The sequence below is a fragment of the Mobula birostris genome, chromosome 2 (genome assembly GCF_030028105.1).
Source record: "Mobula birostris isolate sMobBir1 chromosome 2, sMobBir1.hap1, whole genome shotgun sequence".
NCBI classification, from domain to species: domain Eukaryota; kingdom Metazoa; phylum Chordata; class Chondrichthyes; order Myliobatiformes; family Myliobatidae; genus Mobula; species Mobula birostris.
In genome coordinates, this window is record NC_092371.1 from 38,874,944 (window position 1) to 38,897,261 (window position 22,318).

The 22,318-nt window shown below is 40.3% G+C and overlaps 1 protein-coding gene across 2 annotated transcripts in view; it reads left to right on the top strand.

The window, feature by feature from the left end:
• tshz2 (teashirt zinc finger homeobox 2) overlaps positions 1-22,318 on the top strand; it is a 553,028-nt gene that overhangs the window by 283,167 nt on the left and 247,543 nt on the right. For both annotated transcript variants that reach the window (XM_072239784.1, XM_072239791.1), the window contains exon 2: positions 11,103-14,203. In XM_072239784.1, coding sequence (XP_072095885.1) covers positions 11,103-14,194 — 3,092 coding nt within the window. In that variant the 3' untranslated portion in view covers positions 14,195-14,203. The remainder of the gene's footprint in view (positions 1-11,102; positions 14,204-22,318) is intronic.

Below are 22,318 nucleotides of genomic sequence, written 5' to 3' on the forward strand. Positions count from 1 at the left end.
CTTGAACTGACTGCTAACATTGCATTTGCCTTCCTTACCACCAGCTACACCTGTAACTAAACCTTGAGGACTCCCAAGTCCCTTTTCACCTCAGATTTTTTGAATTTTCTCCAACTTAGAAAATAGTCTGACTTTATTCCTTCTACCAAAGTGCACAACCATCGATTTCCCATACTATATTGCATTTGACACTTCTTTGCCCCTTCTCTCAATCTGTTTAAATCCTGCTGCATACTTCCTGCAGACTGATGCAAAGAACTGATTAAATTTGTCCACCACTTCTTTGCCCCCCATTACTACTTCTGTAGTGTCATTTTCTGGTGGTCTGATATCCGCTCTTGCTTCTCTTTCACAGTTTATATATCTGAAAACTCTTTTGATATCCTTTTTTTATATTATTGTTTATCTTACCTTAATATTTCATCTTTCTCTCCTTATGGCTTTTATAACTGCATTCTGCTGGTTTTTAACTTCTCACTAAATTTTGCGATACTATATGCACTCGCTTTTGCTTTTATGTTTTCTTTGAATTTGTTTGAGTTAATCTCCCTTTAGAATAGTTCTTCATCTTTGGGATGTTATCTATCTATCTGTTCATTCGGTACACGATTGTGACTCTTGGCCAATGAGATGAAAGATGACAGTAATAATGATGGCAAGTAGAGTCCTGTTTGACTCCTGTCTTGTTAATGAAGGATTCTGATTCAACGCCACTAATGCTGAGTACTGTGGCTGACATGCAGTAGCCTTAGTATCCATTTTTCCTGTAATTGGTATGCTGTGAAGATCATGTCAGTGGTACCTCTAGATGGACAAAGACCACACTGTGATTCAGGGCATACTTCTTCAGTTAGCAGGAAGAGTCAGTTGACAAGGATATATGGATATACATTGCCTGTTGTTGACAGGAGGGAGATGCCTCTGATACAGCCACAATCTACCTTCTCTCCCTTTGTGAATATGGTCACTATTAGAGCTCTGAGGCCAATTGTTCCTTTTCCTAGCCCTTCAGGATCAAGTCACGTACGTGGTACAGGATCTGTGCTGGGATGCTCTAGGACCAGTGTATCTGTTGCTTTTCAGGCTCTTGATGGTATCATGGACCTCCTTCATAGTGGGAGGCTCCCCCATGTCTACTCTCACAGGTCTCTGGATGATCGGATTGGTAACCTCTGGTCCAGCATTGCTTTCATGGTTGAAAAGTTCTTGCAAATGCCCCCTCCATCGAATGCTGATTTCCTTTTGATCCTTGACAAGTTCATCCCATCCTTTGATTGAAGGGGAATTAATCTGCAGTAACTTCGACCATAGACTGCTTTGGTGGTGGTACTTGTCCAGCACCTCTCTGTGGACTACCCTGGGGATCTTTTCAGCTTTCTACCTGACTCCCTATATTCTGTCTTCAGGACTTCCTTCCTTTTTCTACCAGCTGTATGCCATTGGTACCAACATATGCCATGACTTCCAGCTGCTCACCCTGCCCCTCTAGTATGCTGTAGATATCCCTGACCCTGGAACCTAGGTTGCAACATACCATATGAGTGTCTCTTTTACTTCCACAGAATCTCCTGTCTGCTGCTGTAACGTCAGCCACAAGAGTACTCTGCACTGACTGCCTATTCCCTTTCTCTCTCCTGATAGTGGGGCTAGAAGAGGGAATTAAAGAAGACACAAGGGAGAGAAGTGAAAGTTACCGGAAGTTGGCAGAATTGGTGTTCATGCCATCAGGTTAGAAGCTACCCAGACAGAATTTGAGGTGTTGCTCCTCCATCCTGAGAGTAGCCTCATCGTGGCAATAGAGCCTTAGACTGACATATCAGAATAGGAATGGGGATTGGAACTAAAATGATTGGTCACCAGGAAATTCTGCTCTTTGCAGATGGAGTGAAGGATCTCAACAAAGTAGTCCCCCAGTCTATGTCAGATCTCACCAATATAGAGCAGACCACATCGGGAGCACTGGGTACAGAAGACAACCCCAACAGGTTCACAGGTGAAGTGTTGCCTCACCTGGAAAGAATGTTTGGGGCCCTGAACAGAGGTGAGGGAAGAGGTGAAGGGGCAGGTGTAGCTCTTTTTCTGCTTGCAGGGATAAATGCCTAGAGTGGGAAGGGACAAGTGGGCAAGGGAATCACGGAGGAATTTGGAGGCAAGGTTGATGAAATTGACAAGTTCAGCATGAGTGCATGAAGCAGCACCAATCCAGTCATCAATGTAGCACAGTTAGAGTTGGGGAAGATTACCAGGGTAGGCTCGCAACGTGGACTGCTCCACATAGCCACCGAAAAAGCAGGCATAGCTGGGGCCCATGTGGGTGCCCATGACTACCTAAAGAGTTTGAAGAAAGTAGGAGGAGCCAAAAGAGAAATTGTTGAGGATGAGGACAATTTCCACAAGACAGAGGAGGGTAGTGATGGAGGGAAACTGGTTGGGTCTTTTGTCGAGAAAAAAGCAGAGAGCTTTAAGGCCTTCTTGATGGGGGTTAGAAGTGTATAAGGAATGGACAGCTTTAGTGAAAATGAGGCAATCAGTGCGAGGGAATTGAAAGTTGTTGGAGTTTGAGAGCATGTGAAGTATCATGAATGTAGGTAGGAAGGGACTAAACCGATGGCAATTAAATGGAGTTGGGGTTTGCGGACATGAGTTCAGTGCGGTAGGAGCAGGCAGTCACAATGGGTCTACCTGGACAATCAGGTTTCTGGATCTTGGATAGGTGGTAGAAACGAGCAGTGCAGGTTAAGGGAACTATGAGGTTGGTGGCAGTGGATGGAAGATCTCAGAGTAGATGATGTTGGTGATGGTGCTGGAGCTAATTAATATCCTGATGGTCCTGAGAGGGGTCCTTTTTAAGGAGTAGGTAAGAGGAGGTGTCTGAGAGTTGCCTCCTGGCCTCAGCAAGGTAAAGGTCAGTCCGCTAGACTGCGACAGCACTCCTTTTGTCCATGGGTTTGATGGTGAGGTTGGGATTGTGTAGAGAGAGTGGATGGCAGTGCATTTAGAAGGGATGAAATACGAAGAGGAGAGAGAGGGCTGAATTTGAGTTGATGTCTCATCAGCAATTAGAGCTGAAAAGGTTTTGATAATCTTGTTGGCAGTTAAAGATGAACAGATTTTGATGTCTTGTCAGCAAGTAGTTTGGGGTCATGTCTGTGTTAAACGTCTGTTGATAGGCATACGAATGACATGGCCAACATCATATAGTTAACTGTTTGTAATATCTCAGTGCTGCTGATGTTGGCCTTGGAGCACACACTGATATTAGTTTGCTCCCAAGATATGGAAAGTGATGCATATTAATCCTGCCATTAACCATTACTTCCAGAGGACAGTGTGATGCAATATGGGCAGATTATGCAGGACCTTTGTCTAGTGGATCCATTCCAGCAGTAGCCACATGCCATATTAAGTATTCAGTTTGACATCAAGGACTTGTGAAACCTCAGTCATGGACATAGAGTGATGCAGCAAGAAATACAGGTGCTTCAGCCCTTCAAGCTTGCAGTGATTTGTTCAGTTCCTAACCATTAACCAGGTGAGCTAGACAAAGTACTTCATACCAATTCACTTCTGATAAATGGTTCATCAGCCTTGAAACACTATAGGATTTGTTTGCCTTCTAAATAAATTAACATATCTGCATTTTTTATATTATTTTATTCCTCTCACTTTCCCAACAACTCTGACAGTCACCTGGACATGAGGGGCAATTTACAGTGGTCCCTTAACCATACAATTTCTCCATAGTTCCATGATCTTCTCTTTTGTTCCAAATTTAAACAAATAAAATTTTGCAAATGATTTCTATGATGAAATTATTTCAAAAGTCAGGCAAATCCTTCAGAGTTTCAAAATTGATGAACCATTTATTAGCAGATAAATTGATTGGAAGTATATTGTCCAACCAACCTGATTCCTAATGAGGACCAGAACACATCAGTAGTTCCAATACTGATACAATATTAATTAATCTTGAATGATACTTAGTCCAATATTAATAAAGTCCTTTCATTTACTGGCAAATAATATGGAAAAAAAGATGAAGCAGGTTTTAGAGAGCGCTTAATGAAACAGAATAAAAACTGAGGAATAGATGACTACAATCTCTGTGGCTTAAATTATAAATCTATCTGTTTTATATCTTTAAATTAATCAAAATGGTTCAGAACTAAAATAATTTGAATTTAAGAGGCAGTATTACTATCCACTGGTCTTTCCAGAATCCTTTGTAATTGAAAATATGGAAGAATTGAATATTTTCAATTTAATCATGCATGTGCTGCACAAATGTATTCTTTATGGAGATATACAATCAAACATGTGATTCCCATTCAGAGATTCTCTGTTGAAATTCCATCAAATTGGCATTCAAGACAGTTCTTTTTCCGAGTGTCAATAGACTGCCAGTGTTTGCATGGAGAAGAGAAAATGGAAAGCTTGCTATTCTGCATGAGAAAATTGCATTCCATTAATGACCACTGCATATAATTTCCTAACGATGTATTCCTTCCTAGCATGTCGCACCAGACAGTCAGCCATTCTTGTCTGGCACGTAGTGTCAGGATTGGTCTCCTTTCGGATTAACCAGGTCACGATATGAACATTCCTGACTTGGCCGTTGTTTTTTAGAGGCTGAGTAGCTAGCTTGACGCTCAACCTGGCAGGGATGGAAAGCGTGCTCGGGGGGGGGGGGGGGGCGGGGGGGGGAGGTGGCCGGACTTGGATTCGAACTCGGGAGCCTTCGCTCCGAAGTCCGGTGCTGATGCCACTGCGCCACCAGCCAGCTGTATTGAAAAGTTATCTTAATGACCCAGAGTTTCTTTCATCAGGGCTGCATGTTGTTTTGATGTGGCAAGGGGTTGGTTAACAGTTTAAAAAATAATGTATAAGTTGATGAGACATTGGGAGTTATTTCATGAATTATTTAGATATTGACCAGTCAAAGGCATGGATTGGGAATTTATGGAGAATATATTTCTTAGATTATACAGTTAGGAGTGTTTTATGTACCATAGATGCATAGTGATCAGTTCAAGATGGGCCATTATTTCGCCTTGAATTCAATGGCGTGTAGTTCAGATTCAGAGAATAGATGATGTATTTTTTTGTAATGTTGGCCTCACTGTTTTGCCGTGTTGCTCATCAGTGTCTGAGAGAAAGTTAAGGTAATCGAAGTGTTGATACAGTTGAGATGTTGCTAAGGTGTTAATCCATGCTGAGATCTCTTGTATGTAAAACAAATGTAGCTGCATTTAAATACACCAGAGAACTAGTTAAAATCATGTAATGGCATTTAGCTTCCAGGATGTGCTGTCCTACAGTTTTTGGTTCTACCTTGCTCTCCTAAGTGTTTTGGAAGATTAAACTTCTTGGTTAACTGAAAGGAGAAAATAAGAAGAGTCAGGTTTGGTGATAGTTGGGTTAGTAAATCGAAGATGTATATTTGTGGCATTAATAGCTTGGAGTGCAGAGATTATGCAATGTTGAGAAAATAGGATGTGAAGAGTAGAATTGCATATGTACAGTATTTACAGTTATCTTCATTCTTTTCCTTTTTGCTGCAACCGCAAGTCTATGCCCCTTTAAGGGTTGATGGCTGGCTTTAATCATTGCTAACAAATCTGAGTTGTTGCTATTTATTCATGAAAACCAGCCTGTGTGATGAAGTCCTGAGGTTAGAAACAGTGTGGCTGTTCATGTGGCAGCATGAATGTTGTGTACATCTGACACAAGGTCAATAAGATTGATGTATCATAAACTCTGGCTCTCAATTCCTTGTAGCACAGAAACTGGCAGGTATGATGTTGTGGGCATCACGAGTTATAGTTGAAAGAAGATCACTGCTGTGAGCATAACAGCGTACACACATTCACATCATGTTGAAAGGACAAGCAGGTAGGCAGAGGGGTGAAGTGGCTTAGTTGGTAAAAATTAAAATCTAATCCTCAGAAAGAAATGACAAAGATCAGAAGATGTAGAATTCAGTAGGTAGAGTTAAGAAACTGCAAGGATAAAAAGGAACTGATGGGTGTTATATACATGCTTCTGAAAGTAGCCGGGATGTGGGGTACAAATTATAGCAGGAGGTGGAAAAGACATGTAAAAAGGGCAATGTTATGAAGGTCATGGTGGATTTCAATATGCAGGTAAATTGGAAAAATTAGGTTGGCACTGGATGCCAAGAGAAGGAATTTGTTGAATGCCTATGAGATGGCTTCAGAGCAGATTGTAGTTGAGCCCACTAGGGAAAAGTCAATTCTGGATTAGGTGTTTTGTAATGAACCAGATTTGATTATGGAGCTAAGGTAAAGGAACCCTTTGGTTGCAGTGATCATAATATGATAGTAGGTAGTGGGTAGTGGCTCCATATGTCACTACTACAGGATGTGACGACCCTGCCTTACACGAGTCCTGGGCTGAGCTGGTTCCGGCTGACAGTACCTGGTATGGGCCCCTATCCAGGGTTACGGATCCCACTGTCTTGTGGGTACCTTCAGGAGAAGAGAAGCCTAAGGAGTAAACCCTACACAAATCCAGAGTGAAACCCCTAAGGCGGTTGAATGACGTATCACGTCACCTCCCGGCAGCTCCTGCAGCCAAGCTGATGCCAAATGTACTGCTTTGCATTCCTTTGGACCACATCCGCGAGGCCGAGAGGGGGGGTCTTGATGTCTGGACCGCCCAGGATCTCCATATTCATCGCCCAGGCCTGTGCTCTGGACGGGCGCATCCATTGTCTACTTAGACAGACAGAGCCATGATGATGATGAGAATATGATACAATTCACCCTGTAGTTCAAGAGGGAGAAGCTCCAATCAGATGTATTGGTATTACAGTGGAGTAAAAGGAACTACAGAGGCATAAGAGAGGAGTTGGCCAAAGTTGTTTGGAAGAGGATGCTAGCAGTGCTGATGATAGAACAGCAAAAGCTGAAATTTCTACGTGTAATTCGGGCAACGCAGAATCAGTTCATCACAAAGAAGAAGAGGTGTTTTAAAGGGAGGATAAAGCAACTGTGGCTGATAAGGGAAGTCAAAGGCAGCATAAAAACAAAAGAGCAAACATTCATTATAACATAAGAACATAAGAAATAGGAGCAGGAGTAGGCCATCCGGCCCATCGAGCCTGCCCAGCCATTCAATAAGATCATGGCTGATCTGTCTGTAAACTCAGCTCCATCTGCCTGCCTTTTCCCCATAACCCTTAATTCCCCTACTATGTAAAAATCTATCTAACTGTATCTTAAATATATTTGGTGAAGAAGCCTTAACTGCTTGCCTGGGCAGAGAATTCCACAGATTCACCACTCTCTGGGAAAAAGTTTTTCCTCATCTCCATTCTAAATCTTCTCCCCTGAATCTTGAGGCAATGTCCCTGAGTTCTAGTCTCACCTACCAATGGAAACAACTGTCCTACTTCTATCTTATCTATCCCTTTCAAAATTTTGTATGTTTCTATAAGATCCCCTCTCATTCTTCTGAATTCCAGAGAGTATAGTCCCAGGCAATGCAATCTCTCCTCAGAGGTGAACCCCTTCATCTCTGGAATCATACCAAACATTAGTGGAAGGCTAGAGGTTTCGGACATTTCAAAAATCTAACAAAAGGCATTAAAGCAACACACAAAATGCTGGAGAAACTCAGCAGGCTAGGCAGCATCTATGGAAAAAGTGTAAACAGTTGATGACCTGACAGCCCTAATGAAGGGTCTCGGCCCGAAACATCGACTATTTACTCTTTACATAGATTCTGCCTGGGCTGGTAAGTTACTCCAGCATTTGTGTGTGTTCAAAGGCATTAAAGAAAAGATATTAGGGTGGAAAGAAGATTGGCTAACTGGCAGAAGGCAAGAGTGTGAATAAAGAGGGCCTTTGCTGGTGACTAATGATGTTCAACAGGGGATGGTGTTAGGTCTGCTTCGTTTTGTTAATGATCTTGATAATGGAATTTTATGGTTTTGTGGCCAAGTTTGATTGATGATAGTGCAAAGGTAGGTGGAGGAGCAGATAGTGTTGAGGAAGCAAAGATTCTGCAGAATGACTTGGACAGATTAGGAAAATGGGCAAAAAAGTGGCAGATGGAATACAGTGTATGGTCATGCAGTTTGGTGGAAGGAGTAAAGGGATGGACTATCTTCTAAATAGGAAGCAAATTCAGAAATCAGGTGTAAAGGGACTTGAGAGTCTCATTGCAGGATTCCATAAAGGTTAACTTGCAGGTTGAGTCAGTGATAAGGAAGGCAAATAGAATGTTAGCATTCCTTTCAGGAGGACTAGATATAGAAGCATGGATGTAATGCTGAGACATTATAAAGCATTAATCAGACCACATTTGGAGTATGGTGAGCAGCTTTGGGCGCCATATCTAAGAAAGGATGTGCTGGCATTGGACATGGCCCTGAGAAGGTTCACAGAATGATTGGCGGGGGGGGGGGGGGGGAGATGAAAGGGTTAATTTCTGAGGAGTGTTTGATGGCTCTGGGCCTGCATCTGCTGGGGTTTAGAAGAATGAGGAGGGTCTCACTGAAATCTACCAAATATTGAAAGGCCTGAATAGAGTGGATGTGGAGAGGATGTTTCCAATGGTGGGAGAGTCTAGGACCAGAGGGCATAGCCTCAAATTGAAGGGCGTGCCTTTAGAAAAGTAATGAAGATGAATTTCTTTTGCCAGATGCTGGTAAATCTGTGGAATTCGTTGCCATAGAAAGCTGTGAAGTCTAAGTCATTAGCTATATTTAAAGCAGAGCTTGATAATTTCCTGATTAGTTATGGGGAGAGGCTAGATAGCATAGTGTTTAATGTAACGCTCTCTAATACTGTGCCGGCTGTAATATCGGTGTTTCCACCAATGCCTGAAAGGAATTTGTTCTCTCTGTGACTGCATGGGTTTCTTTTGGGTGTTCGTGTTTCCTCCACGTTCCAAGGATGTACAGTTAGGGTTAGTGAATTGTGACCATGCTATGTTGGCACACTCGTTGGCTACCCAAACCTTGGCTGATTTGTTTTGATGCAAATTATGCATTTCACTGTATGTTTCAATATACCGTATACACGTGACAAATAAAGCTAATCCTTAAAAAATCTCTTTAAATATGTTTGAGAGGGAGAATAAATCAGCTATGATTGAATGGTGGAGCATACTCAATGGGCCAAATGGCCCAATTCTCCTGTGTCTTATGGTCCTGTGGTCTTATTTTGGAGGCCATCAAATGTAGTCTTTTATGTTTTCTGTTTTTACTTGAAAGTTTTGGGATACATGGCTGCTACTATGATAACAGAGGTAAGATTCAATATAACCTTGTACTGGAGTTTACACTCCCTTCCCTAAACCTGTCCCTACATGATCCACTTAAAATATTGCTTGGTTATTTGCTTCTGAATGAGGTTTTCTTTGGTGTACAATTGCAAGTTTAGTCTACTTGGAATTTTCCAGCCCTCTCCTACCTACTATTTCTCACTTGTTATGTGACGGAGGTGCTGAAAATGTGGCCCAGTGGTTATAAATTCCCGAGTTCCATTCTCTTCAGCTTGATTTCGTTAATTCCATGATTCAGGTCCAGGAATCAGGACAATTCTGTCCAGTCTGAACATCCGCCCATAAAATTTCTCAAGCCTGTTTAAAAGTGTAGTCATGTTGAGCAGCTGATCCCCACTCACAGTGTTTCATGACCGTCACTGATAAATTTGCGTCGATAGATCATACTCATGGCTGGAGAAAATTAATTTATCCACTACTTCTCTGTAATACGCTAATGATTGTGTGTAGCAGTTAACTGCAGTCAGCTGCAAGACTTATCTGCCTTGTTATATTTCTTTTATGGAGTTCAAAGGAGGAACAATTCCTCAGTATGCAAGGACCGGTGTGACAAAGAGATGTAATATTCTGTGTATGAAGGCCTTCTATAATAAATATAATTTTATCAGGCATATTGCACCTGTATAGACAGAGGATCACTTCAGACACAAAGGTTAGGGTATTATATTCTGCTTATACACTACTGTAGCCATGGATACCGACCATGGATGTTGCGTCCTAGTTGTTGAAGTTGATACGCAGCCAGGGCAGTAAAATATGGAGAGCAAGCTGTTGAATATGCAGGAGGCTCCCCTCTCCACACAGCTGATGAATCCAAAGGAACAGCAGAGACTGATACAATCTGGCAGCAGCAGCATCCCAAGAGTTGCCAATCATTGTTGAACCCAACATAGAACTGCCTTAAGGACTCCAGCTCCTGACTTTTCCTCAGGGATTACTCTCGAATCCATCTCCATGAATGGAAGGATAGAGAAATGGAGGTTTGATATCAAGAGTATTCCTTCTCCTAGATGAGCTACCAACAACAGCTAATCAGCTCTATCTGCTTAAGGCACCAGTAACCCACCTCTGTCCCTTCCATCAGTAGAAACAGTTCCACCGGCTTAGCATCTAAGCCACACGTGAAGGCCAGAAACTGAACTTGGTTGTCAGAGGCTATTTGAGACATAAGCTATTGGGAGCATTTAATAGGTAGTGGAAAAACTTACCCACAATACTCCCATCCCCCATAGCTATTACAACCTTAAGGAATGATAACCACACCCTTTCTGTTCCTGTTGCGAGGATACTTGAAACTGTTACTTGGGTGCTGGTAGTGATTATTTTTCCATTGTCAGCCCTTCCATTAATGGGGACAAACTTGAACAAAAGTGGGCCGTGAAATATTTTGTTTCCTTTAACTAAACAAAAAAGTTTCAGTAGAATGTTATCATATAAAACATGAACTTTCTGCAGTTGATCATTAAGATGTTGGATGCGTTACTTTTTTTAAAAGGGAATTTGTTTACATTTGTCTCATTTCTTATTTTGCAGCCAAATCTAACAAATGAAAATTTACCTTTGTGTGATTATGGGTTTAGGAAAGAGAAGGACATTGAGCATGCAAAGTAATAAATACAAATTTACAGAAGGGGGAGATTTAACCTCATCAAATTGAACATGACTGGGGAAGAGAAAGTGGGAATGTGTGGAGAGGGTGGAAGGAAATTTGTTCTTTGTGCCAACATGAAGCATTTTTCTTCAGGCTCAATTTATGATAGTTACAATATCAATATTACTTTGTATTTCAGTGTATGTCCCTGAAGAAGATTTAAAGACGGGAGAACTGAGAGAGGGAGAAGATGCCAGCCCTTCTGTTGAGGAATTACAGGGCAATGGTTACATGTGCACAGAAGAAGAGGAAGAGGAAGAGGAGGATAGCAAAGGCAGCTACAGCTACCAGAATTCTCCAGTTAGTGCAATGTCTAACCAGGATGTAGAGTGTGATTCACACATAAGTGATACCAGTGACCGATTGGCTGATTTTAAAAGTATTTCTTCCCGAGATGGGCAAGAAAAGGAGGAGGAATCAAATGGAGAGACAAAGAGTGACCAGCAGAACAGCTTAGGAGCAATGAGAGCTGTTTATGCTAGCTTTTTGTCTGATTCGTATTGGTCGAGTCTAGGCTTTGACCTCAAGCAGTCAAAGGCAGAAAGGACAAGCTGCAAAAGCAGCAACGAAAGCACCAAAAGTAGCTTTGATTGGCATCAAGATGCATTATCCAAAACATTTCAGCAGTCATCTTCTGGCAGACCAGTGCCTAAGCCAAATCTTTTCAGTTCAGTGCAGTTGTACAGGCAAAATAACAAATTGTTTGGGACTGTCTTCACGGGTGCCAGTAGGTTTCGTTGCCGAGAATGTAGTGCAGCATATGACACTTTGGTAGAACTAACTGTGCACATGAATGATACAGGTCATTACCAAGATGATAACCACAAAAAAAACTTGGACCCAAACAACAGTTGGACAAAGTCTCGAAAACGGGCTTTGCAGGAAATGGATGGTATGCATGATGCCCAGAAAGTTTTAAAGTGCATGTACTGTGGTTATTCATTTGATTCCCTTCAAGACTTGAGTGTTCATATGATTAAAACAAAACATTACCAGAAAGTGCCTCTGAAGGAACCAATGCCACCCATTGGATCAAAGTTAGTCCCTCCCACTAAAAAACGGGCCCAGCATGAAGTCAACCAGCCTTGTTCACCAGATTCAACAACTGGAATTGCAGGGACATTCACAGGTGAAGCACAAAAGAATTCAAACCCCTATGTGTCATCGAACAATCGGTATGGTTATCAAAACGGTGCCAGCTATACTTGGCAATTTGAAGCCTGTAAGTCTCAGATTCTGAAGTGTATGGAATGTGGAAGCTCTCATGATACACTACAGCAGCTCACAGCTCACATGATGGTGACGGGGCATTTTCTTAAGGTCACAAATTCTGCATCAAAAAAGGGAAAACAGATTGTTTTTGATCCTTTGGCTGTGGACAAAGCACAGTCTGTCACAGAAGCACCATCAAGTGAAATCCAACCTCTGGCACCAGTCAACAAATTGCCTCCAGATTCTTTAACTCCACCAACAGCTGAGGATAACAAAAATGAAGAAGAAAAGCAAGAGATACAAGAGGAAATGGAGAAACCACCTAAAGATAAAGATGATTGTAAAGGTGACAACCCAGAAAAGATATTTGGCTCCACACTTCAATACCAATACATAAGAGAAGAAGATCTGGAGGAGAGCTCAAAGGGAGGTGGTGATATTCTTAAATCACTTGAAAACACTGTTACTTCAGCCATTAACAAAGCCCAAACAGGGAGCCCAAGCTGGAGTGCATATCCCAGCATCCATGCTGCCTATCAGCTTCCAGGGATTATTAAACCTGTGCAGCTTGGTACTCAAATAATGCAAGTTAAGCCGAACCTGAAGCCAATAGCTCCAAAAGTCAGGTATTTCTCTGTAATTACAAGCAGCCAAAACCAAGGCATTCCGTCCAATAGTGACCAAATTAAGGAGGAACCAGTTAGCCCAGTTCATGAACAGATGTTATCCAAGCTGGAAGAAAACAATATTGAGAAAAACGACCCAAAGTTAAATCTTCAGTCCACCCTAACTTTGCCATGTAAAACAGAAAGTGAGAGTCCAATAAAAACAGAGACCGTCAGTGATCTCCCAAAGGCAGACTCACCATGTTTGAAGGATGCTGAAGAAATGAAGCAAAACTTCAAGAACGAGCCTGCAAAAAGTGATAAAGGATCTCCCAATTTTTCATTAACCAATGGATGTTCTGGTCTGTCTGTCATCACAGATCATCCATCCGAACACCTTTCTGTCAGCCCACTTAGTGCATTGCAATCAATAATGAATACTCATCTTGGCAAAGCTGCCAAGCCCCTTAACTCAAACGTAGACCCTGTAACTATGCTTTGTAGACTAAATAAAAGCTTGTTGGAGAAATCAGCTTCACCGCCAAGTTTAATAAAGCCATCTAATGTTGCTGATAGTTACTACTATGAAAGCAGTGATCAGCCAATAGATCTCACCAAATCGAAGAGCGGCACAACCATCCAATCAAACACTGTCAAACCTTTTACTTCATTGCCTTCCAAACATGCTTTATCTGATATTGCTGATATGGTAAAGGTCCTCCCAAAGGGTGCAACACCAAAACCTTCTACCTCATCAAAGATGACAACAGAAAGGTTAGAGACTGATGTGAGGAGCTTTGAAGATGTGTCAATGGAATTTTTACCTGTTCAGAAAAGGAAAGGAAGGCAGTCAAACTGGAATCCTCAACATCTTCTTATCTTGCAGGCCCAATTTGCTGCAAGTCTGTGGCAGACGGGAGAAGGCAAATATTTATTATCTGATCTCGGTCCGCAAGACCGTATGCATATTTCAAAGTTTACTGGACTCACCATGACTACCATAAGTCACTGGCTTGCCAATGTAAAATATCAATTGAGAAAGACAGGTGGAACAAAATTCCTTAAGAATTTAGACACAGGGCATCCAATTTTCTACTGCAATGATTGTGCCTCCCAGTTTAGGACTCCTTCCACATATATTGGTCATTTGGAATCCCACTTGGGCTTCACCATGAAAGATATGGCAAAAATTTCTGTACAACATGCAAGAGGGGAGCAAGAAGTGTCTAAAGTAGCGTCTGAGAAGTCAACAGGACCAGCTGCAGCAGATGAGGAAGTAGGCAGCAAGTTCCAGTGTAATCTGTGCAATCGAACTTTTGCTAGCAAGCATGCAGTAAAACTGCATCTCAGCAAAACACATGGGAAGTCACCAGAGAATCATTCGCAGTATGTAACTGAACTAGAGGAAGAATAGCATCTCAAGGTGAGCATCAAAACTGTTCCTATTAAGTCATATAGTTGTCTAATTCACATTATAAAGGTGAGTCACTGTAAATTATATTAAACAAAATGCATTTCTCCAGAGTAGCAGATAAGCCTTCAAAATGCTATTTAGTTTTACTAACTGGGGATTATCCCAGGAAAATATTTAAACTGGAGAGACTTACTTCCAAAGTCTAATGCTATCATCTTGATTGAAGGTGGCTTGCTATACCTTAGATCAAAAAAATGCTGGTGTGTCTGTGAAATTTTACATAGTGTACTTAGTTGTTTGTTTCTCAGTCAGCACAATAAAGTACCCTTCATCACCTACTTACTGTTAATGCAATTCAATATTGTCTGCCTTATGATTGTTCCAGCTACTTACAATGGCATTTATTTAGACTTTTGATGACCTCCTAGGCAGTTTGAACACAGAAGCACTATAAACTACTAGAAATACTGAAAGTGTGTTTACAAGCATTTGAATCAAACAACAGCACCAAAAACAGACTAATCCCAAAGCATGTATGTTACCTAGTTTTCTTTTCCATTAACATCAATGTAAAAGGAAATTGGACACAGTGTAAAAAGCACTGCTGAATCATTAGGAGTCTATGTTGTGCTACTGGCTTTGACAATGTTCACAATTTGCCACCGCAAACAATGTTTCAGAATCAGTTAACAGCAGCAGATGCAATATATTTGCCTCCCAGTATTACATTTTCAATCTCCTGTTTGTTATTGTAAAACAATTCATATATGGTAAAATACTTTTCTATAAATAGGTATACATTTTATATCTTAAAAATAATTGTTTGTACAAAAATGACCAGAAAATTTAGTGACTGTACATATAGTGCTTTTCAGAATACAAGCCTCTGTAAATAATCATTTATGGATAAAGTAAGTTTTTTTTTGCATTTGTTTCTACGTGGAAGGAATTGTATATTAAGCATTTTTGTTGAAAATGTTAATTGCATGATCAAACATCCCTTGTAGCTTGCTGTAAAGAAAAGCTTATTTTTGCAGTAAAAGTCAAACAGAACGTAGTCTAGAGAGGTTTGTTAGAATTTGCTGCTGAGCGCTGTAATGGATAATACAGCATTGGCTTACTAAATGAGAGAAAAAACATCTGAAGCATTTGATACAAATGTAAGGTATAAACTTATTACAAATGCTACACCAATTACTTCTTTATTTGAAATACTCTTAAGATATTTACTATATCTGTATGTTTTCATATCTAATCTGTCACTATCTCAGAGTGTTACCCAGCAAACATTATACATTTTATATATTTTTGCTACATCATTTTTCATTGAAACTGATAATAAATAGACTGGACATGGGGAAGACTGGTGGGAGTGGAAAAGTTTGTCTTTGGACACTAGGGTGAAACAAATGACTTTAGGCTACCAGTTGTACTCACTTCTTTGGCTTGCAAGGGAACACGGTGTGGAGAGGTGAGCGCATGGGTGACAGTGAACACAGTGTGCATATCTTGAAATTTACTGTGTTCATTTTTTTGTATTGAAAAGACAATCTATTTGTATTATCCAGTAGTTTTTTAACTGCTATTTGGCAGTCCAGCATGGACTCACGTCTTTAAATGCCAAATAGAATCGATGCATCCAGTTCGTCTGAAATCCTGAACAGCAAATCAGAATCTATATATTACACTGGGGAATGGGTAAGCTGTTCAAGAAGGACAATGAGGAAGTAAAATAACTTGTGACTAAAGAGCAAAGTTTGAGGCAGAAACCAATATATATACATAAAACATTTTCAGTGTTCTTGGACGATGTTTTCAAACAGCAACATATGGGTAGAATATCAGAGGATTCCAAGCATAAATCCTTGGGAATTCCAAAGAAAATGGTAATAAGCCACTGCAGGATTATATTCTGATTGGATAGATAAGAAAATATCCATTTGAGTACAGTTCTATTCAAGTGGGTGATAAAGGAAAGATGTGAGGAGAATGGTGTGGTCAACCATGTCAAAGGCTACAGACTAGTTGAAGAGCTGAGGAGAAAATGCTTACCATGGCCACAGCCAAAAAGCATGCATTTTTCTATATTCATTTTATAAAAACAGTCTATGGTAGAATACAGAATTCGAAATATATATTCATGAAACCCCTTTTTACAAGGCGTCCTGAGAGACACAGCTAAAGTTAGACCCTTTGTTAACAGCCACTGGATTCAGTGGTGAGAAAATCACCCTTCTCAAACTCCGTACATCTAGGGTCAGTATGACTTGGGTCCCACCAAAACCGGGAAGTTGGGATGTCTCAACCACCTGAACCCTGACCTGTGCAAATAATCTGTAAATACTACCCCCATGTAATTAGCCGTTGGCAAGAAATAACAGATTGTACACTGCATTCAATTATAAAGAAAGCATACTTACAAATTTCAGCTTTATCAAACAGTTAATAGGAAAGAGAAAAGAAAAAGTAAATTAAAAGGGCCCATTACTGTTAACGCAGTCCAAATGCGCACATAAGTTGGAGCTCATCTTGAAGTTGTTTTTAACTCACGCACTGGACCCACGATCTGCGTGAAAGCACACACCACCTTCCGAATGTCACTCGAAATGTATCTCAAACAAACTGCTCCCCACGGGGAGTATTGGTCCTTCCTTCCTGAAGCCATTCATCTGCACAAAACACAATGTGCAACAGGGATGCCATCCTCAGCTATCTTCCCTCCTGTCTTCTTTCAACTCCCGCCAAAGAGACTTCAACCCACACTACTGTCCATCACAAAAATCTCTCTGCCCAGCATTTTCTAGAACCTTCTACCAATTCCACCATCTTGATTGGCTGACACAACATTTCTAAGTTGAACAATATAGCCCCTTATCTTTAGCTCAAACCCAAACATGCTAAAAGCGGAGCAGACTGCTCTTACAGAACTGCTAAAATGAAATACCTACAGCATAGCAGTAAAAATCTTAACCAGGTTTTACATTCATAAAAATATTCTATGGTAAACCATAATAAATATGTTTCACTTTATTTCATTGGAAGTATCTTTGTGCTTTTGTTTAAAAGATATGATATTGGCTTAATCTGACTGGAGTGGTGCACAATTGCAAAGTAATTTCAAAGAAGTTAGCCCCTTTGTAGAATACAGAAATAGCAACATAATGGAGCAAAATGTGCAGTCTCAGGGAGCATGCCATCTGAACATAAACCTCACCTGCAACTACATGTTAGTGCACCACAAAACTATCTATGCCTCTCATCATAGAATTAACTCAATCCCATTAACTTTTGAAAGGTAGCACCTTCTCTTGCATTCATTAAGTAGCTTAGTCTTACCTGCCCACATTTGGTGAGTTCATAGTGAAGATTCTTTATTAAGGTAAGTTCCTGTTTTCCCCTGATATCCCCCTAAATGGCTTCAATGCCTTCTTCCTCAAAAACCTACTTACCCCTTCCATCCACAATCCTGTAATCAGACTGCTTAATTTCAATGTCTTCCATGGCCCTTCAGATCTCTTCCCATAACCCCACCTACGTTTTACCCACCTCCTTCTTTGAATCGTAGAGTTATACAGCATATAACTCTACCATCGTGCTTACTGATACTGATCGCACTTGCTTGCATTGCTTGTTTGGATAATTTGTTCATTGAAGTACCTGTTTAGATGCCTTTTAAATGTTGTTACTATTCCTGCTTCCACCACCTCCTCTGGAAGCTCATTACAGAAACCAGCTACTCACTACATGGACAATCTTCCCCCTCAGATCTCCTTCAACAATCTCTATCTGACTTTAAACCTATATCCTTTCGTTTTAAACATCCCGTATCATGGGAAATCAACACTGACTATCTACCCTGTCTCATCTATCTATGTCTGTTATCACTTAATCTGATCCCTATCTACCTTGTCTATGCCTCCCGCCACATAATCTGATCCGCACTATCCTCACTCTTCCTCCCAGCACTCTCCCCAATCTTCCCCTTCCACCTTGATGGGAAGTAACAGAAACAAGGACCATTAACTACTTTGTGTGTGAACACAGGCATATTTCTGGAACTGCCATTTCTCATGCAGATGTTGTTTTAGACATTGTGTACATGGGAATGTTAAACCCTTGCATTCTTGCATCAAGCAGGAATGCACCCCCAGCCAATGCAATGATACTTATTTGGGAAACAGATCAATTATAGAACCTGAAAAAAGAAACAGGGTGATATAAATTCATGTTGTGGTCCATTATTTGCAAATAAATGGACTCCAATAACCAGTGGATAAAATTTTAATCCATTATTTCTGTCAGTAGTGGCTTTGATCTGGGTTTCACATTGTAGTACACATCAGCCACAGTGACGTTCAATCTGATTACGAATCAATTAGCCTTGATCAAACAGCAGTCTTCAGTTTCAATTCCAACATGGAGGCTAAATAAGCCGACAACATTTGCTGCCTAAATCACTAATAATTGCTAGTATAAGAAGCTTGCATCAAACAGAAAATATTATTAAATTCTGTTTTAAGTTTTATGAAATATATAATGTTTTCAGACTTAATGTTATTTCCATTCTATTTATATTCCAGTATGCCCAGTGCTATGGTATTAAATTCTGTGGAATCACTCTTCTCTTTGTAAACTGATTGGACACCAAGGCTTGGTCTGTTAGACCTTCTTTTAGAATTAGAACATATATAAAATCCAACCTATAGGTCCTTTTAGAAGGCTTATTTAAACTCTGATCTTAATTAATGGTACTTTTCATCAAACTATAATAGTAATCAATATATTCCTATACCTAAAATATCAAAGGATCATGCAATTGTGAAATCTTAACAATGAAATTAACTTGTATTAAACATGTGGTTTCAAAAGTTTTCAGTTATGTTTCTTATTTATTCATGATAAAAACCATGACTTTGAATTATGGTTATTGCATAATTATATGAACTGATATATCAAATATCAATATGAATTGAATTGAAGCATGGTTTGCTTTTCATGCAGGTCAGATTATAGACTCATTATTATACATGTCTATTAACAACACACGCATCCTAGTGTCTTATTGTATATTCCTGACTAAATCTTCCTTAACAAAGTTGTTAGAATTGGAATAATGCACATGTGAAAAAGAGCTAGAATGCTTAAGTAAAATATTTATAACTTCCAAAAAAAAGTGAAAACTGAAAATCTGAAAGAAAATATTGCAAGAAATACTCAGAAGGTCAGGCAGTATCTGATGGGAAATCATCCACCTGAAACATTACCTCTTTTTGTTTACCTCACAGCTACTGTCTGACCAGCATTTTATATTTTTATCTAAAATAGTTTAAAATTTGTGTTCAGATTTCACTATGACACTGATTCAGATTATATTTTATTTCCCTTATTCACTCTGTAAGATGGGGTAAATAAGTGGTAATTTAAATGATCAAAGATATTTTATTCATGTAACCACTTACAGAGACAGATGGCATCCTTATAATTGTCTAATTCCAAGCGCCTCCTCGAATTTTCCTCAACAAACCCCATTTTACAGCCATCTGCACTCACCCCATCTTCCCGTTGCCTTAACAGGGATAAAATTCCTTTTGTCCTCACCTACCACCCCCTGAGCGTCAGCATCCTACACATCATTCTCCACAACTACAACGGGATCCTACCATCAAACACATCATTACCTCTCCCTATCTCTCCACAGGGATCTTCCCCTCTGGGATTCCCTTGCTCATTCGTCCCTGCAAGCAACACAAATGCTATACCTGCCTGTTCACCTCCTCCCTCATCTCCATCCAGGGCCCCAAAAATTCCTTTTTATACTCCATAGAAAAGTCCTTCCAGACAACATTCATCTATGGATCTGCTGGGGTTGTCTATTGTATCCGGCGCTCCTGGTGCAGCGTCATCTATATTGGAGAGACCTGACAGATACTGGGGGGCCACTTTGCTGAGCACCTCCACTCCATCTGTTAAAAGCAGAATTTCCCGGTGGTCAACCATTCTTGTTCTGACATGTCTGTCCATGGCCTCCTCTTTCGCCACGATGAGGCCAATGTCAGGGTGGAGGAGAAACACCTCATATTCTGACTAGGTATCCTCCAACCTGATGGCATGAACATCAATTTTTCCTTACAGTAATTTTTTCCCACCTTCTTCTCTTTTCTTCCCTTCCCCACACTGGCCTCTTACCTCTTCTTGTCTGCCTGTCACCTCCCATTGATGCTCTGTCTTCTTCCCTTTATCCCATGGTCAACTCTCCTCTCCTATCAAATTCCTTCTTCTCAAGCCCTTTACCTTTCCCACCCACCTGGCTTCATTCTAGCTGGCCTCCTTTCACTACCCCTAGCTTTTTTAATTCTGATGGCTTTCCCCTTCTTTTCTAGTCCTAAAGAAGAGTCTTGGATTAAAATGTCATCTGTTTGTTCATTTCCATAGATGCTGCCTGACCTGCTGGGTTTGTCCAGCATTCTGTCAGTGTTGCATGACATGCAAGTAACTGTTTAATCTCTCTCTGCTGTACATTGCCACAAAGTTTTGGAGGTACTTGGATTGAAGGACAATCCTTTCTGTTCTGTCTAGGTTTGCAGGGTTAATGGTTAATCCTCTGATATCTCACTGTCTGTTTATATCAAACAAACCTTTCTGGTGATGTTAGGAAGATGGTATCTATTCCTCTTCCAGCATGATCTCAAATAATTGGGGATGTGGGTGTCTCGAGTAACCACTGCTTTAGTCTGGTATTAGTCTGATGTGGGTTCAACTTCTCTGCATATTCAATATCTAGCAGTGGCAGGGCTTTGATACGTCTGAGCTTTCTTTCCTGCGCTTGGCTTGTGCTTGTGATTCCCTAACCCTTTCTGTAGTTAAGAGAAGAGTTCAAGTCATAAATCTTGGGCTGGATTATTGAGGAAGGCAAGTGCTTAAGTAGTGAGTCTGACTGCAATGATTTAACCATCTTCTGCAATATTCAATATTCTTGTCTCTTCTTATACTGCATAGAAAATATTGTATGCTTATCAAATTGTAAGTTCTTTGTCCTCTGTGAACCATGGTCTTTATCCATGATCAATACTTAAGAACTGTCATATTTATCCAACTTCCCTTTGAGGGAGTGAATGACTGTCAATGACTTTGGTGTTCTTTAATGAATCCATCTTTGTAATTTAAAAGTTAAACAACTGACATTCAACATATTTCCAATCCAGGCAAAGTAGATCTGATGTAATTTCTGCCCAGGGTCTAAATGGGACTTAGTGAATGTGAAGCTTTTACAACTGTTAGTTCTCTTTCCTGAGATCTGAAAAGCTTCTATTTTTGCGTGTGATCCATAATCTTTCTTTTCATTCACATGCCATAAAACAGATCTGCACTTTCATCAATGAACTGTGTAGCTAAAGAAATGGTTTGTGTTGAGTCCATCTTTGTGGTCCTGTATAGTAGATTTAACATTTACTGCAGTGCATAAATTCCAACAAAATGTTGACATCTTTCTGAATTTCTGGATTCCCCGAGCAACCTGATTTCTGATGAGCAACACTTTCTGATCTGTGAAAGTACAGTAATCTAACCAACCTTAACTCTCTTAAAAATACTAAGTATCATCCATGCTCCTGCTTGTAAGTGGGGAACTGGTAAAATTAATAGTTTTAATTGTAAACAGATTGTATCAAATATATTCTTCTGGAACTCAGTTGAGGACTTTGCATAGTAGCGATTTTTTTTAATACCATTTGTGATCAATGAATCTAAGCTTCTATCTGTTCTAGTCTCTGAATCAAGCAGTAGTAAATCAAGGCAACTGGACTTCTGAGTTTCAACAAGCATCAAATCCCTGTGTTTTTTAAGCCTACAAACACACTCAGATAGAAACTCGTCCACCCCAAGGATCTTACACCCAAACATAAACAGAGTAATATTGTATATATTATCAAATGCAAAGTGAACTGCACAGATCTGTATATTGGCGAGACTAAACAACCACTTGCCAAACCGATGATCCAACATAGGAGGGCTAATACCTCAGGTTAAGACTCGGTTATATATCTACACCTAAAGAACAAGGGACACTCCTTTGATGATAACAAAGTGCACATTTTGGACAGGAAGGACAGGTAGTTTGAAAGAAGG